This window comes from Aspergillus ambiguus, assembly GCF_047715705.1.
Source record: "Aspergillus ambiguus strain CBS 117.58 unplaced genomic scaffold BDV59scaffold_8, whole genome shotgun sequence".
NCBI classification, from domain to species: domain Eukaryota; kingdom Fungi; phylum Ascomycota; class Eurotiomycetes; order Eurotiales; family Aspergillaceae; genus Aspergillus; species Aspergillus ambiguus.
Window position 1 is genome coordinate 310,408 of NW_027395521.1, and position 16,191 is coordinate 326,598.

The 16,191-nt window shown below is 54.4% G+C and overlaps 6 protein-coding genes across 6 annotated transcripts; 3 read left to right on the forward strand and 3 right to left on the reverse strand.

Moving 5' to 3' along the window:
• Positions 1 to 123: 123 nt before the first annotated feature.
• On the reverse strand, positions 124 to 1,665 carry BDV59DRAFT_211898 (amino acid transporter; the record flags this gene model as incomplete). The annotated part of the gene is made up of 1 exon (XM_073695905.1): positions 124 to 1,665. One exon carries the CDS (start codon positions 1,663 to 1,665, stop codon positions 124 to 126), a length of 1,542 nt encoding a protein of 513 aa, XP_073549821.1.
• A 578-nt stretch (positions 1,666 to 2,243) lies between these two features.
• Positions 2,244 to 2,645, forward strand: BDV59DRAFT_200317 (YjgF-like protein; the record flags this gene model as incomplete). Its single annotated transcript, XM_073693559.1, has 1 exon — positions 2,244 to 2,645. The coding sequence occupies one exon, from the start codon at positions 2,244 to 2,246 to the stop codon at positions 2,643 to 2,645; it is 402 nt and encodes a 133-aa protein (XP_073549822.1).
• A 599-nt stretch (positions 2,646 to 3,244) lies between these two features.
• BDV59DRAFT_211899 (aldehyde dehydrogenase) lies at positions 3,245 to 5,011 on the forward strand (the record flags this gene model as incomplete). The annotated part of the gene is made up of 6 exons (XM_073695906.1): positions 3,245 to 3,302; positions 3,362 to 3,816; positions 3,870 to 4,233; positions 4,296 to 4,774; positions 4,822 to 4,942; positions 4,989 to 5,011. 6 exons carry the CDS (start codon positions 3,245 to 3,247, stop codon positions 5,009 to 5,011), a joined length of 1,500 nt encoding a protein of 499 aa, XP_073549823.1.
• An 851-nt stretch (positions 5,012 to 5,862) lies between these two features.
• BDV59DRAFT_159537 (putative RNA binding effector protein Scp160) lies at positions 5,863 to 10,373 on the forward strand. The gene is made up of 5 exons (XM_073687506.1): positions 5,863 to 5,898; positions 5,972 to 6,441; positions 6,502 to 6,770; positions 6,826 to 9,109; positions 9,165 to 10,373. The coding sequence occupies exons 2-5, from the start codon at positions 6,054 to 6,056 to the stop codon at positions 10,160 to 10,162; spliced, it is 3,939 nt and encodes a 1,312-aa protein (XP_073549824.1). The 5' UTR covers positions 5,863 to 5,898; positions 5,972 to 6,053; the 3' UTR covers positions 10,163 to 10,373.
• A 322-nt stretch (positions 10,374 to 10,695) lies between these two features.
• Positions 10,696 to 11,220, reverse strand: BDV59DRAFT_192028 (cytochrome b5-like heme/steroid binding domain-containing protein; the record flags this gene model as incomplete). The annotated part of the gene is made up of 3 exons (XM_073691985.1): positions 10,696 to 10,863; positions 10,922 to 11,048; positions 11,105 to 11,220. The coding sequence occupies 3 exons, from the start codon at positions 11,218 to 11,220 to the stop codon at positions 10,696 to 10,698; spliced, it is 411 nt and encodes a 136-aa protein (XP_073549825.1).
• An 861-nt stretch (positions 11,221 to 12,081) lies between these two features.
• Positions 12,082 to 15,998, reverse strand: BDV59DRAFT_159549 (putative ubiquitin C-terminal hydrolase). The gene is made up of 3 exons (XM_073687507.1): positions 15,513 to 15,998; positions 15,239 to 15,439; positions 12,082 to 15,175 (listed from the first exon to the last, which is right to left on the reverse strand). The coding sequence occupies exons 1-3, from the start codon at positions 15,747 to 15,749 to the stop codon at positions 12,275 to 12,277; spliced, it is 3,339 nt and encodes a 1,112-aa protein (XP_073549826.1). The 5' UTR covers positions 15,750 to 15,998; the 3' UTR covers positions 12,082 to 12,274.
• Positions 15,999 to 16,191: the final 193 nt, after the last annotated feature.

Sequence of the window (16,191 nt, forward strand, 5' to 3'; positions counted from 1 at the left end):
ACAATATGTGTTGTACATAAGCTTATGAGTTTTATTCGATGTACTCTCGCAATTAATACAACAAATCATGTTATTACATGACAGAAGGACCTAGAGGAGGACCCTTAAATCCTAGTCACGACGTCAGCACAAACCGCCATTGGAACAACCACACAACTTACTCGTCTTCCCAAACACAGCATACCACCCCATACTCAACGCCACGCACCCAACAAAAACTACCGCCGCGTAGTTCATCGACATCCTCGTCACCGGCAAAGTCGTCGGCAGACTAAACAACACCAGTTGAAACGCAATCCAGCAGATGGCTCCGACATTCGCAATGGCACCCACGACCGGACCGGCATTCCAGCGGGCCCGGAGAACCTCCACACGGCAGTGTAGCAGGCTGATGGTGATGGGGACGCAGTACGCTACCGCAAGGGCGATCACACCCACCGACGCAAATGCCGTGAAGGCGCTACTACTGCCAAGGTAGATGAGTCCGAGGAGCATTTCGATGGTTGTAACGAGACAGAGAGCCGGGATGGGGCTGTCGTTTATAGTTGTAGACCATAGATGGGAAAACGGAATGGCGTTGTCGCGCGAGAACGCCCATGTACAGCGGGACGCGGTGGTCGAGATGCTTATGGCGCAGAATAATGATACCAGCAGCACGAGTATCATCAGGGCAAGCGCCCCGGCGCGGGAGCCAGTGACCGCCTGGAAGATGCAGGGAAGAGCTTGTCCGTACGGCGCATTGGTGATATCCGGCAGTGCTGGAAGCGTGAAGCAAATCGGGAGGACGAAGAGGATAGCTGCGGCACCGCCGACGATGGGAACGAGACTGATGCCCTTGGCCATTTGGATCTCCGGGTCGGTGCATTCCTCCGCCATTGATGTGACCATCCCCAGAGCGGAGAAGGTGTACGCCGGCGGTAAGAGACCGATAAAGAACGTGAAGCTGCCCCATCCTGATAGGCTTGTATCATAGTCGGATAGTCCGTCACCGGCAGAATGGCGGCCGGCCTTTGCGGTGACTGAGAGCGTGATGGCGACGACGATGCAGGTTATGAGTGTGCACGCGGCGGCGAGGGTGTCAATCAGGGGGAGGAAGCGATCGCTTCCAGCGCAGATCGCGAAAACCAAGAGGCATGTTGCGTAAAACATGAGCAGAAGCTGCCACGAGGTTGCCTCCCACTCGGGCCAGAATATCGCTGTTGTCGCTGCGAGCAGTGATGCGAATCCAAAGTTCACGGACAGTGTGATGGTCCAGTTCCCAATCAGCCAGATCCAGCCGGTCAGAAAAGAAAGGAACTTCCTATTTCCACTCGACTTTGACAGTTGGTAGGAGTAGTAGTAGACGCCGGATGATGTGGGATATCGGGATGCCATCTCAGCCAGCGACACAGCGACACAGGCATCCAAGATGAGCACGACCAGGAGCCCGACAAATAGTGAAAGTTGGCCACCCCCGTAGATTGCACTCATCAAGGAACTGCCTATTCCATATGGGATAGAAGCAATGGACAATGACATAAACAGGATTGTCGATAGGTTGCGCGTCCGGCGTAGTTGAGGACTGTATCCTAGACTATGTAGAGTCTCGTCTTGTATAGTTCCGACCTTCTGCGTTTCCACCTGGTCTAGGGAATTAGAACTCTGCTTTTTCTCTACGGTTGTCATTTCGAGACTATTCTTCAACGAAGTCAATTGTCTAAATGAAGATTGAGCCGAAAGGTCTCTTTGTACTTGGAAATCCCTCTATCTCTACTTCCTATCGATGGCATTGGCATAGCCTGGTCAATCCACACTAATCCCACTTTAGAAAGTAAATCGGTACTGGTGATCTGCAGGCATGGTTCCGGCTAATACTAGCTAATACTAGAGTCGATGTACATACTCCTGCGACTGATAAGATATGCTTTGGATCCACCTCGGTTTATGCACCAGGTTAAACTCCGCCTAAGCATGCATGATTAATTTTGGTAAAACGGTTGACAATGGCCCTGTTAGCGTCCGAAAGTGGCATGTAATCCGTCCATGCAGATCATCAAATGAGGAAAATCGACCAGCAAGGCGCAAAGCCGGATAATATAGGTTCCAACTAGGTCTTCAGCCATCGAATGCACCCCCGGGTATAATAAGCAGGGCGTCTCTTGGGTCTACGAGATAACTCATTCCACCCCCAACTTCTTCTCGTGCCCTGTACTCCAAGCTAGCGACAATAACTACATCGCTGTACTTTACAATCACCTGTCACCATGTCGGCCTTTCAATTCTTCAACTATCCTGGCACCGAGGCCAACTCCGAGAGCTTCCATTATTCGCAAGCCGTCAAAATCGGCCAAACTGTCAAAACATCCGGCCAAGGTGGTTGGGATACAGATGGGAATGTTGTCGCAGATGTTGAGAAACAAGTCGCCCTCGCATTCGAAAATGTCGAGAAAGCCTTGAAATCCGCCGACTCCCGACTTTCGTGGCAGAACGTCTATGCTGTCCGCAGCTATCATATCAATGTGGAGGAAACTTTTGACGTTGTCACGGAGAACTTCAAAAGAGTCATCCCCAACCATAGGCCAATTTGGACTTGTGTGGAAATTGGGAAGCTGGGAATTGAAGGGATGCTTATTGAGATCGAAGTGGAGGCCGCATTACCGAATTAGTCTATGGCCCTTGATGGCATAGTTCCTATGAACTTGGAGTAGTGATAGAATTACACGAAACTGTATAAATGAAGATTATTCTGCGACATGGCCCGAGCCTCTCGCTCTCAAACATTATCCTATCGTAGGAGAGGAAACATGGAGTAACTGCTTATAATACCCTCGGTTAGGCTGAATTGGTTCCAAATGAGGGGTCCATTCAGTCTTATCTCAAGAATTTAGTTGTCAGCACAGTTATCAATTTCCGGCAATTCTACTGCCATCGTCAGAAGTCTAACGGAAAAAGGCAAGTTTAAGGGCACGAGCGGGTCTTCATTAACCCCGCCATTCGGATCCCCTCTCGAGTTGTGCATTGACTCCCAAGAAAGTTGGAGACGGTGGAGTAGAACGGCTTATGCAGAAATGCTACCCGTTGGTCGGACTATACAATCTGGATTAGGAAAGTCGATAGGCCAGGCCTTGAACTTCGCCAACACGAATTCCATGTGTTCACAATTAATCTGCAGATCCTGGATATGTGCCAGCTCTAATGTATATAAGGTAGGAATGGAATACCATCTCCAAGTTCCATAGCCTTAGAAAACGCAATCTTCTTCACAATGGCGCAAACCATCCAGCTTACGGCACCTAATAATGTCAAATATTCCCAGCCCACAGGTGTGTTATGCCATATCGTTGACCTTGAATGATGCGTACTAAACATACCTATAATCCAGGGCTCTTTATAAATAATGAGTTTGTTGCTGCTCGCTCCGGCGAAAATCTTGTAGCTGTTAATCCCTATGATGGATCTACAATAGCCACGGTAGCATCTGCGGGAGTTGAGGATGTCGAGCGCGCGGTTACAGCTGCTCGCGAAGCATTCCAGTCCCCAGAGTGGCGGTCTTTAGGGACTTCTGAGCGCGGCCTTCTGCTCTTGCGACTAGCAGATCTGTGCGAAAGAGACCAGGAGACCCTCGCGACGATTGACGCGTGGGATAACGGCAAACCGTACGATTCCGCCCTTGGTGAAGACATTGCCGAGGTGATCTCTGTCTTCAGATACTATGGGGGATGGGCGGATAAAATTCATGGCCAGACTATCGAAACGAACGACGCGAAACTCGCGTATACGAGGCATGAGCCTATCGGTGTCTGTGGCCAGATCATCCCATGGAATTATCCAGCAATGGTGAATTTTCTTTCCCCCTACTGAGCATTTAGATTGTAGCTCATACAAGATAGATGGCTGCTTGGAAGCTTGGTCCGGCACTCGCCTGCGGTAACACGGTTGTTCTGAAGGCGGCTGAACAAACTCCACTGTCTGTCCTGTATCTGGCTACGCTGATAAAGGAAGCCGGATTTCCTAAAGGTGTCGTGAACATCCTCAACGGAACCGGAGCTGTGGCTGGTGCTGCTCTTGCTGGTCACTTGGGCGTCGACAAGATCGCCTTCACCGGTAGTACGACCACGGGAAGGGCAATCATGAGGGCTGCAGCAGTCAACCTGAAAGCAATCACACTCGAAACTGGTGGGAAGAGTCCCCTTTTGGTGTTCGAAGATGCAAATATGGACCAGGCTATTAAATGGTCCCATGTTGGTATTATGAGTGAGTGCCTACATGTGAATGTAAGAAGCCGACATGTTTAAATTGCTAATCTAGATGAATAGGTAATATGGGCCAAATTTGCACTGCGACGTCACGAATCTATGTTCAAGATTCGATATATGACACGTTCGTTGAACGATTTAAGCAATATACTGTTGAAAATAGCAAGATTGGTAGCCAATTCGATCCCACTGTCAACCATGGGCCCCAAGTCTCCTTGGCTCAGCGGGATCGTATCTTACGATATGTTGAATCGGCAAAGTCTGAAGGTGGTCAGCTCGTCCTCGGTGGCACGGCACCGCAGAACACGGACAAGGGCTTCTTTATGGAGCCAACCATTTTCAAAGACACCCGTCAAGAGATGACGGCTGTCCGGGAGGAAGTCTTTGGCCCATTTGTGGTTATCCAGTCATTTGGTACCCAGGATGAAGTTATCAAGAAGGCTAATGACTCTGAATACGGGCTCGGTGCTGCTGTTTTCACAGAAAATATCACGAAGGCGCACAAGGTTGCTGCGGCGATTGAAGCCGGTATGGTCTGGGTAAGTCATGCTGCTACTTTTAAATGACGTTCCTGACTCTTCTGTAGGTAAACAGCTCCCAGGACTCTCACTTTGCTATTCCCTTTGGCGGGTACAAGCAGAGCGGGATTGGAAGGGAGTTGGGTGAATATGCCCTCGCTGCGTATACCCAGGTCAAGGCTGTGCATGGTAGGTGCCGTCTTTTTATAAGGATTCTCCTGCTAACAATCTGTAGTAAATCTAGGCACATGGCTATAGAGCGTGGTTGGTGGATATAGAGAGCAGTTGTAGTTGATGAAGGATGCGAGTAACCAAGGGTGCTCGTATATAAACCTTGGGAGACCGCCCGCAAGGCAATATTACATGATGGCTTCTAAAAATATGTCGGCCCTCAGATTGGTAGAAACTAAACATATGGTCCCCTCTTTATCATACCATTCTCAATAGAATAGAATGTCTGCAAGCGACCAAGAACATACACTACCTTCAAAGGTGTTTCAGTATTCAACACGCTCAAGCAAACCGCCCCGCGTAGGCGGGGAGTCAGTATAGGCGTGTCCGGGAAATTACTTTATAGAAAACACAGTTATGAAGAGGTGAAAGAAGATCCTCATAGTCCAATAACCAAGTGAAATAAGCCCCAGTCTGCGTATTACCACCTGCTTTATGTAGTAGTTTTCGTTCTGTATATAGATCGACAGCCAATAACGGTGCGGCTCGGCGGTTGTCGTCCCGAAACGGCATGGCGCGGGTAACGGACCAGTCAGCGCTGTCTGTCCTCTTCTCCTCGACGGTTTATTGTCCCGATCGTCAACTTCAGGCCTTCTCTCTCTCTCCATCTGCAGCTTCGTTCCTCTCTCTCCTCTCCTCCCTCCCGTCCATTCACCTTATTCTTCCTCCTCTCTCCTCTCTCTTCTCTCCCTCCCACTCCTTCTTTGCTCTCCTTTCTCATCCTTCTCCCCGCCGATCTGCGGTATTTGCGGTTCGGTGATCCAAATACCGGTGCCTCGTGCCTCGTCTGCTTGAGACCCAATTCCCTCCGGATATTTCAACGGTTTTGTCTACCGAATATCTTCTATATATTTATCTTCACTGTTTATTTACCGGATATCCTTGGATTCCTATTCTCACCGCTTGTTTGATAGGTATCACCGATCTCCTGCATCCTCCCCCCTGACCCTCAATCGCTTGGAATTTCTGACCATTGACACCAAATAGTCTCTAAAATTGAATCCTTAACCCACTACGATTGAATCCCCTCTCCAAATTTCACATCTATCGAGTCAATCTCTCAGTCATCATGGCTTCCGAGAATTCCAGCTCCAATGGGATCCCCAAGTCCCGCGCAGCCATGTTGGAAGAACAGCATGCGCGCGACGAAGCGCATAAGGCTACTGTCGAGGATGCTGTGGATGAAGAGGACCTGAAGCACCCTCCTCCCACCCTCGGACAGGACCAGCCGTCAGCTCCCCAGTCGCAGACGCCGCCCCCCGCCGAAACCCCCGCTCCCTCGGTCCCCAAACCCGCCCCGAAGAAGGCTCCGGCGTTCGATGTACAGTCCGAAGAATTGTTCCCCGCCCTAGGAAGCGGGCCAAAACCCAAGGTACCAACTGCTTCCGCATGGGGTGCCAAGGGTGCTTCCGGGGCTACGGCCGTTGCGAACGGCGCTCCCAGCGGATCACAATCTGGTATGTCTTTCTCTGCAAGCGCAATTGACTGTCTTTCGTGACTGACTGGATATGGATTAGCTGCCGGTGGATTTGGTTCGAGTGTTCCGAGGATCATGGCCCTCCCCGGCAAACATATGGAGCAGCTTCGACTGGCGCCTTCTCAGATGCTCCCACGAGGCCAGCTGAAGAAGCCTCTCCGGGATATTCTGCGTGACATCTCCCGGCGTTCCAAGGCCAACGTTGATATGCGTGGAGGTCCTGGTGGGTCCATAATCTTTGAGGGAAAGGGCTCCGTGGATGCGGTCCGACAGGCTCTCAAGGAAGTCGCACAGCAAGTGGGATCCAAGGTATGTGACCTATGCCGCGGGAATCTTGGAAAAGTCATATTAATTACACATGCAGCAATCCGTTCGTGTTCCCATCCCCACATCGGCTCGCCCTCATATCATTGGTCGTCAAGGAGCTGTCGTCCAGGACATCCAACAACGGACAGGCGCTCGTGTGCAGGTTCCTCGTGTGGAGGAGCCCGCGGCTGGACAGGATGATGATGACAGTGATACCATCGATGTTGTCATTGAAGGTGACGCTGTGGCGGCGGAAATGGCGCGTCGTGAGATCGAGGCTATTGTGAAGGAACGGGCCTCCAACATGAGCCTGCGCCTCAAGTCTATCCCCCCTGAATTCTTCCCCTTCATTGCGGGTGCTCACAACGAGAACCTGAAGGGCATCGAAGAACGCACCAAGGCTCAGATCCACGTGCCTCGCTATGATACCTGGCTGAGCCAGCCTCCTCCCCAGGAAGCTGACCCTGGCCATGTGCAGTTCGCTCCTGTCCCTGAGAAACATATCCACATCTCGGGTGAGCGCACTGCCGCCCAGGACGCCCGTACAGAAATCGAGAGACTTGCTGCCGATCTCCAACGCCAATTGACCCTCCGGCAGCTGGCCATCAACCGTGGTCAACACCAGTTCATTCTTGGCGACAATGCAGATGCGCTGCATGAGTTCCTCGCCGACACTGGTTGTGCCATTGTCCTCCCACCCGCTTCGGATGACAGTGAATTCCTGACCATTACTGGTCCCTTGGACCGTATTGAGAGCGGTATCAACCGTGCCATGGATCTCGCTACGAGTATGCAGATGGCGAGCATCGACCTGTCGCGTCAGCACCCTAATGCTCCTTCTGGTCCTCACGCTCACGCACGTGCACTCTCTCGCTATTTGACCCAGCGGCAGATCATCAAGGATCTGGAGAGCGCCTACGATGCCCGGATCGCTCTTCCGCCAAGCTTTGATGGCCCCGTCATCTGGGAGGTCTATTCGAGAGACGGCAAGAATACTATCCGTGCTCGGTCGGACATCATGAACCTCGTCCAGGCCCACCCCCCGGCCAGACTGCGCCACGTCTCGGTTGATCCCTACTTCCACCCGTACCTCCGTTCCCGGAGCATCTCCAAGCTCCAGAACGATTATGGCGTTCATCTCCTGGTCCCGGAGGAGCTTGAGGATTCCGATGTGGTCCTGGTGTACGAGGGCCCGTCGGCTACCGCCCCGCAGTTCGAGGTTCCGCGCCAGCGCCCGTCCGCTGCGGAGATTGCCACCTTCGAGAAGACCCTTAAGGAGGCCCAGGAATATCTGCTGAATGTCCTGGGTGACCAGAATGACGTGGTTGCCAAGTCCGTCAACGTCCCAGCGAAGTACCAGGAGAAGGCCCGCAAATTTATTGCCCGTGAACAACAGGCCAAGGGCGAGGATCACATCCCCGTCCGCGCCATTGTGAGCGACTCTCGCGGACGCAATGCTGAATGTGAAGTCTCCCTGCGTGGTCCCTCTGCGCTGGTGGGAGAACTGATCTCGAAGCTGCAAGCCTTCGTTGCGGAACAGGAGAAGGATGATCTGGAGCGGGGATACACGACGTCGTTTGACTTCCCCCAAAAATATGCCAACTTCCTCATTGGCCGGAGGGGTGAGAACATTAACAAGCTCCGCGACGAGTTCGACGTTGATATCAAGGTTGAAAACGGCAAGGTCGAGGTGAAGGGCCCCAAGGCGAAGGCTGATGCTGCCAAGGTCCGGATCATCAACCTTGGAAAGAAACTGGAGGACGAGACGACCCACGTCCTCAAGGTTCCGGCCCAGTATCACCGCGAGCTGATCGGCCAGAAGGGTAGCCAGGTCAACCGCCTCCAGGATCGTTACGCGGTCCGTGTCCAGTTCCCGCGTGCTGCTGCGGTCGCGGACGACCAGTCTGTCGACAACTCGAGTGAGGCGGGTGGTTCTCGCCCTGCCCGCGGACCCCAAGGTGCGGACGAGGTCGTCGTCAAGGGACCTAGCAAGGGCGCTGATGCCGCTCGCGACGAGATCCTTAGTCTATTGCAGTGGGTCATTGATCATTCCTACTCGGCCACAGTATCGGTGGCCCAAAACCAGATTCCATCCTTGATTGGCCAGCGTGGCCGTGAAATGGACAAGCTCCGTGCCGACACTGGTGCTCAGATTGATGTCCCCGGTGCTAACGACGCTCCGGACGCCTCGGGTCGTGTTCAGATTAAAATCAAGGGTACTAAGAAGGAGGTGGAAGAAGCCAAGAAGATATTGCAGCAGCGGTCTAAGGAGTTTGATTCCATTGTGACAAAGACGATCGACGTGGATAAGAAGCACCACAAGTCCCTCATTGGTGGTGGTGGTAAGTCTACGCCATCCCCCAATTCCGTTCTTCCCCCAGCTGACAAGTAATACAGGCGCGAACATCCGCAAGATTGTTGCCGACGCCGGCGGCCCTACTGATGGAAGTGCCTCTCGCCTGGTCAAGTTCCCCCGCCCGGATAGCCCCGAATCCACCATCAAGCTCGAGGGCAACGGCCAAATCGTGGATAAGATCATTGCAACCATCGAAGCATTCGTCAAGGAGCGCGAGGACCAAGTGACGACCACCCTGGAGGTGCCCCCGGTTCAGCACCGGCTGCTCATCGGCCGCGGCGGTGACACGCGGCGCGGCATCGAGACGCAGTTCAACGTGACGCTGGACATCCCCAAGCAGGGCTCAGGCCGCTCGGACGTCAAGCTGAAGGGACCCAGCAACGCGGTCGATGAGGCGAAGACGCACATCCTATCGATGCTGAAGGACCAGCAGGGCGAGACCGTCGAAGTGCCCAGCCACCTGCACCACAGCATCGCCGAGAATGGGTCGTTCTTCCGCCGCCTTCGCAACGACTACCAGGTGACTGTGGACCACGCGGGCCAGCCTATCCCCGCGAAGCCCGCCGCCGACGACAGCGCCAACTCCCGGGCCGCCGTCAACGGGGCGTCGTCGCTGCCGCTGATCACGGATGAACCCAGTGACGACGCGGTCGAGGCGCACTCGTGGAAGGTCGTCGACAACAACGCAGCTGCCGCCGACCCGAGCCAGCCGGCCACGATTCCGTGGGTGCTAGCCGGCACGAGCGACAACGTCGCCAAGGCCAAGACGGCGTTGGAGAAGGCGATCGCCACTGCGTCGCAACAGTCGGCGACGGGGTACCTGATCCTCCCCGACCCGAAGACGTACCGGTTCGTGGTGGGCCAGGGCGGTAGCCAGATCAATTCGATCCGCAAGCAGACGGGATGCCGCATCAATGTGCCCAAGGACCAGGCCAAGGGCGAGGCGATCGAGATCAAGGGGAGCAAAGAGAAGCTGGATGCGGCGCGAGACCTGATTCTGGAGGCGGTGCGGGCCGGACTGGAGGGCAACTCTCGGTGAGGACGCCCGCGCTGGACTAAAAAGAACAAAAATTTCCCTTCTTGTTTTGTCTTATTGTTAAGCAAAGAATGCTACATCTGCAGCTTGTTTGGAAATTTTCCCTTTTTGTTTCTACTCTTGCATTGGATGCATCGACGTGTGTCGACTTCGCTGTATATCGACTGATGTGTGGACATAACACCCGAAATCACTCTACTCATAGCCATGCAGTAAGATAGTCGTATACTCGTTGCCCGGCCAGTTAAAAGGCAAGGACTCGACTCCAGCCCGAAACGGATAAGAATAAACAAACAGGACGGAATCTATTATGCTCTTACTCTCGCCAGGCGAGGGGGGAAAAGCCAAACCAAGATAACGAACAAACTAGAAGTCTTTGCAGTGGATATCACCAACGACCGTTTAGGCTGGAGCAACGGCGTGAAATGGACGAATCGGGACATGATAGGATAGGCAACAATATATTCGCGCATCGGGTTCATTGGGTTGTCATTTTCTTTTCTGTTTTTTCTTTCTTTTGGGGAAGGTGCCCGCGTCTACTGCGACTCGCCCTGGGCGTTCTGGAGGTACTGGTAGGCACCGTAGGCGATCAGACCGCCGACGAGGAGGACGGAGTAGAGGCCGACGCCGAAGCCGCCGGAGGAGCTAGAGGAGGGGGCAGAGGACGAGGCGGAGTGGGAGGCGGGGGGAGCCGGGTCACCGGGCTAGAGGAGACGATTAGATTGGATTCGGCGAGGAATTGAAGGAGGGGAGGAAACGCACCATGCGCTTGAGGTCACCGACGTAGAGACCGTCGAGGATCTCGCGGGCCTCGTCGGAGTGACCGACGTCCTCGAAAGCCTCGGTGGCGTCCTGGCCACCGACGTCGAGTAGGACTTCCTCACCACCGCTGTTGGGGTCGGTTAGGACTAGGACTAGTAGGCGGAGCCACGGGGAAAGACATACGGGTGCTCGTCAACAAACGAGGAGCAGTCATAGACCTTGTCGTGGACGACCATGTAGAGGTCCTTCTTGGTGTTGTGCCCAGCGACCTGGGAGAGGGTGAATTCCTTGGAGGCCATTGTGGTGGAAGAACTGGCGGTGAATTAATTGTCAGCGCGGTGGTGATGTGATGGACAGCGGTGGGAGATGGTAGATAGGAGGCGGCTGCGGATGGGCTGGAGCCGGGGATCGGGTCCATGGCCCCTTTGCTGGGGAGATGGACAGGTTCGGAAATGACCGTTCCGAAACGAACAGTGGAGGTGCATCGAGTAGGACATGGGTAGGATGGGCTATGCGTAAAGGCCAACAAGCGTGTTTTGATTGGACTCTTTGGACTCACCTAAGACGGGACGGTTAGTATGAAGACCGGACGGAGGAGATTGGAGGGACGCACCTGGTAGACTGTCCAGAGACGGTGAGAAGAGAAGGAGAGAAGAAGCGGAATAAACGGAATGCGAGTAGAAGAGAGAGGAGAGAGAGAGAGAGAAGTGAGGAGAAAAAGAGGGGATCGACGGGGAAGAAAGGAGGACGGCTGACTAAGACGATCCAGACAAGCAACGGTCAGTTTGCCGTGAATGTCTTCCGTTGCCTCTCCGCTTGCCGGGGCAGAGAGAGGATGAACGGGATTACTAACGGGCTGATCCTGTACGGCGAGACCCTGATCTGGTGGAGTCTGTTCCCATGTCATGCCCATGCGTGCTGCCATACTCAGCACCGCTGGAGATGCCAGATTCTATATCCTGGCCAATCAGCATGCGCTTATTCGCGGCTGACTCAGACGATGCCTCGTCTGTCAGGTATCCGTGTACTTCCTCGGTGACATATGAAGATACTACGAGTTACCTAGGTATACCCACCTGGGTCTCTATCGAAGCGTGGGAAGGACGAACATGCTGTGTACAAGCATAACCCTACGTGAATATGCCTAGACATCCACCCGTCTGATTACTCTATCTGGTTCCGTCCCCCATAACCTCGGGGTTGATCTTCGGGTAGCGCCGTCGGGATTAACTGCCCGAGTCGGGGATGTTTTCCCCACGGCGGAATTTCTGGACGGGTGGTTTTTCTATATACAGATAAGAGACGTCCAAACACTCGTAACGCATGTCACATGTCCCACCAACCAAATCGTCCCTACTTCGCAGGAACTCGCTCGTAAAATACAATATATGCCTGTTCGTTCTGCAGCCGTTCCTTGTACCGGAGCTCCCGCGGGTTGAAGTCCGATGCCCGGTCGTCGTCAAACTTGCGCCAACACTGACGCTCCGCATCCCGAACCAGCGAGATATAATGTCCGCTCCCCATCGACGGCCCGATATGCCGCAACACCCCATACGCATCGTACGTAAACGGCGCCACTGTCGGGGACATGTCCTGCCGCACCCCCGCAGACGCATCGTCCGACCCCGTCGTGCCCGTAGAGAACACAAAATCGTCCATTCGGAGCCCGTGCAACGGGAACTCGATTGGCGTGTGGATCTTGCGCGCACTCTGCGTCTTCGACGCCGAGAAGCGCTTAAAGTGCACCACCAGGATCCGCGGCGCCCGCGTGATGATGATCTGTTTGGTCGCCACCCGCTCGCACTTGCAGTACGGGCACTTCCACACCTCGTCCCCGCTCAGCATCTCCTCCTGGCAGTAGCTCCGGAGGCACTGGTAGATGTCACCCGTGCCCGACGGCGGAATCTCCACACTGATGCTGTAGAACGCCTCGTAGGTCGTCGACGTCCCCTTGCATGTCGTGCAGCGGAGCCGACTCGCATGCTGCCCGGCAAACAGGTATGAGATGAACGACTCCTCCCGGTGGCAGTATCGCTCCCATTCATTCCGGGAGACCTTCGCCACCGGCATCCTTTCTCGTCGCATTTCCTCCTCAAACGTCAGCGGCCGCGGCGGGTTTCGCTGCCAGTTGAGGTTGAGATCCTCGTGAAGGCAATCGACCACGAAATCGAAAAACTCCTTCGCGTCCTGTTGACGGTTGATCGCCCATTCTTGGTTTAGGCGTCCGCAGAAATTCCGGAACGACGTCGGGATGATCACTGCATCGTCCCCCTTCCACAGAGCCCGGATCAGATTGGCGAAGAGGCCCGGCATGACCCCCTGAGATCCCTTCCAATTCTTCTGCACGTAATGTCTAAACCGGTTGTCGATGAAGAACTTGCTCAACATGAGCGTCGCACTCAGGCACTGGATGGTCGAGTTCATATAGCAGGTGACCCCGAAATTGGCCAACCCCGTGCGCGGAAGCTTGAGACGGTTCAACATCGAACTCGGCGTATATAGGGCAGTCTTCGTGGCCGAATTTTGCCGCTCCAAATGAGGCTGGATCTGTCGGCCATCAGCGACGCCACCGTAACTTGGACGTGGGACTGCAGGCGGCGGTCGTGACGGAGCCACAGGGACCGGTGCAGCGTAGTTAGGCACTGGGGGAACGGGTGGTCGAGGAAGCGGTGTCACCATGGACTGCTGGATATCATGTGGCTCCGGGAAGCGGCGCAGGAAATCCTCATAAGTATGCACAAATGGTGAAACTGGAGCGGCTTCCTCGCTAGTTTCCCCTTCAGGCTCTTCTGTCAATTCACTTTCAACCATGTAAGTGCTCGTATCGATTTCCTCCTTTCGGGACTTTTCCATCCAGGCCGTGAGCTCTTCCGGATTCAACGGCCGATATTCACGAAGCCTTCGTTTCCGCACTTCCAAGCTCGAGTTGGCGCTGGCCATAGTCGGTACCCTTCCAAGCGGTCGACCGGGCCGCATGACGGGTCGCTTCGTCTGAATTGAGCCCATCACAACCGCCGTGGATGACGTGGCAAGGGACTGCTGGCCCAGGAGGTCGATCCAAGCATCCAGTCCACCCAGAAGGAGCGCGGGAGGCCGTCCATCTTTCAAAGGTTTATAGGCATTAAATTCATAGAGGGTATCATGGAGAGCCCGAAGATGGGGAGCGGTTGTCCCCACGGGGGACCCTGCGAGGTAGCTGACCGAGGCAGTGGTCTGGTCATAATAGACGATCAGGTCGAATTCATTGCGTCGCTCGAACAAAGTTTGTTCGTGTTCAGGCGACACAACGAGACGTTCTTCAAGCTCTTCGGCGGAGACATTTTCTTTCAAAGCTACCGGTTCAATGCAGATGATCGATTTGGCGTACACATGCCCGTGGTCGAATTGGTCTCGGGGGCGAACGTCGATCAAGAGTACATTGTATCTTCGAAGGTAATCCAGCAGATCGTGGGCGGTCACAGTGTGGCTATGAGGCAGATCCGCAGTGTAGCTTCGGGATTCTTTCGTCAGGTGCACTCCATTTGGGGTCCGTGATCGATAAAGATTATCATCGAACCCGTTCCGAACAGGGCTTCCGTGAGGGGAGCCCCGAGGGGAGTTTGCAAGGTACGAGTATCGCGGGTTGACGGGGCGTGAGCTTTCCGTGGACGTCCTTGGTGGGTTTGAAGGAGGCTGAGAAGGGACGGTAAATATAGGGCTATATGTGGGATCTGGTGCGCGAGGAAGCGAAGTATTCAGGGGAATCTTGGGTGGCAGAACGGGAACACTGGTGGAGGACCCCATGCTACGAGGTCCGAGGGGTCGCCGGGAGGGTGAGCTAAGACTTGAACTGGGCAAGCCTTGACAAATGGAAGAGGGTGGTCGGGAGTTCTGTTCGCTTTGTGTTGATATAGGAGTGGCTCCATTCTGACCGGCAGAAAACGAGCTCATCCCGCCTGCGGGAGGGGACGCCTTCAGCTTAGCGAACCGCTGGGCAAGTTCATCCGCAGGCGTTGAAAAGCCGCTGGGAGTTGACAGACGCTTGGAGGAGCTTTGGAATTGCGATGGACTGGGCATCCGAATTTGACTGTCTCCGGGATCATTCGTACGGCCGCGTGTACCGGTTCCCTGCAAGGCCCCAGCCGGAAATATCTCTGATTTTGGTCTGGAAGGAGCCGATGTAGGGGAGCTGGTTGGTTGAACATTGCTCATTAGGTTGTCATCCAAGATCTGCTGCTTGATGTCGTCCATCGTCCCTTGCTTCGTCCGTACGGCCTGGAGGGCTGTTAGTTGAGATGCAAAGGGCCGAAAGTCTCGGGAACATGCGAGGGCCCGTACCATCATCAGGTTTGCATATTGTTTATGCCACGAGGGGCGTTGGGTAGCGGTTGTGCGGTAGTCGCGATGGTGGGGGATAACGTTGATGGTGATCTCGGAGGCATGAAGATACTGTACGTAGGCCTTATCCGGTTCGTCGCGGTCGACATAATCTCTAGCTAGGTCGATCGCCTCTCGTGCCCTGCTCAGCAGGTCGTCAAGCTGCAGTGGGTGGTTAGCGGTGGACAATGGCGCCTCCAACGCGGGGTATATAACGGGCCCTCCAACTACTTACGGACGCAGTCTCGTTGACCTGTAACGCGGCAACCTGATCTTGAAGATCTTTGATATTGGGGAATCGTGGACGTCGTGAACCGACAGGCGAGACATGATTGCTGTTCTGATAAGGTCCTGACCCGCCTGTTTGCCTGCTGCCTGCGTAGGCACCGCCGCGGGGCTCAGGACGACGAGGGGGGTATTCCCATGGTGCGAAATCGGGAGGCGAGGGTAAGGCCGCTGTATCTGGGAACATCCTACAACGGCAAAGGTGAGGTAATTCAACGCATGACCAGAAAGTAGCCGAGACGACGTCAAGATGAGTCCAGATTCGGAGGTCGAGGCGGCGGACCTAGATGGTCGGATAAGGACGCGTGGCAAGCGGAGAAGAGAGAAGCGACAGGAATGGGGACTAAGCGAACATGGAAGAGAGTGCAGGTTCCACCGAGGAGATCAAATGGGCGTGAAAGGGACAGAGAGGGAAGAGAGAGTGAGGGAGAGAGGGAGATGGAGAAGATGAAGTTGATCCTCTTTCTTTCTCCGCCGATTGATTATCTCGGGGATGGCGCCTCAGGCAGGACTAGGTACCACCCGTACGGTAAGGTATGGGAGCGGTACCTGGGGGAAGGAGGAACCCAGGTGGGTGCGCAGGTACCGGTACCGTAAGTTACCACCGCTCACCGCCCGCAACGATGACG

What these genes read in the sequence shown, in the direction of transcription:
- BDV59DRAFT_159549 (XM_073687507.1), bottom strand. Translation starts at nt 15,749, where the DNA reads ATGTTCCCAGATACAGCGGCCTTACCCTCGCCTCCCGATTTCGCACCA. An exon ending in AGGTCAACGAGACTGCGTCC is followed by an intron (nt 15,440 to 15,512) that starts GTAAGTAGTTGG and finishes CACCCACTGCAG; the next exon opens with CTTGACGACCTGCTGAGCAG. An exon ending in AATATGCAAACCTGATGATG is followed by an intron (nt 15,176 to 15,238) that starts GTACGGGCCCTC and finishes ACAGCCCTCCAG; the next exon opens with GCCGTACGGACGAAGCAAGG.
- BDV59DRAFT_159537 (XM_073687506.1), top strand. Translation starts at nt 6,054, where the DNA reads ATGGCTTCCGAGAATTCCAGCTCCAATGGGATCCCCAAGTCCCGCGCA. An exon ending in CACAGCAAGTGGGATCCAAG is followed by an intron (nt 6,771 to 6,825) that starts GTATGTGACCTA and finishes TTACACATGCAG; the next exon opens with CAATCCGTTCGTGTTCCCAT. An exon ending in GTCCCTCATTGGTGGTGGTG is followed by an intron (nt 9,110 to 9,164) that starts GTAAGTCTACGC and finishes CAAGTAATACAG; the next exon opens with GCGCGAACATCCGCAAGATT.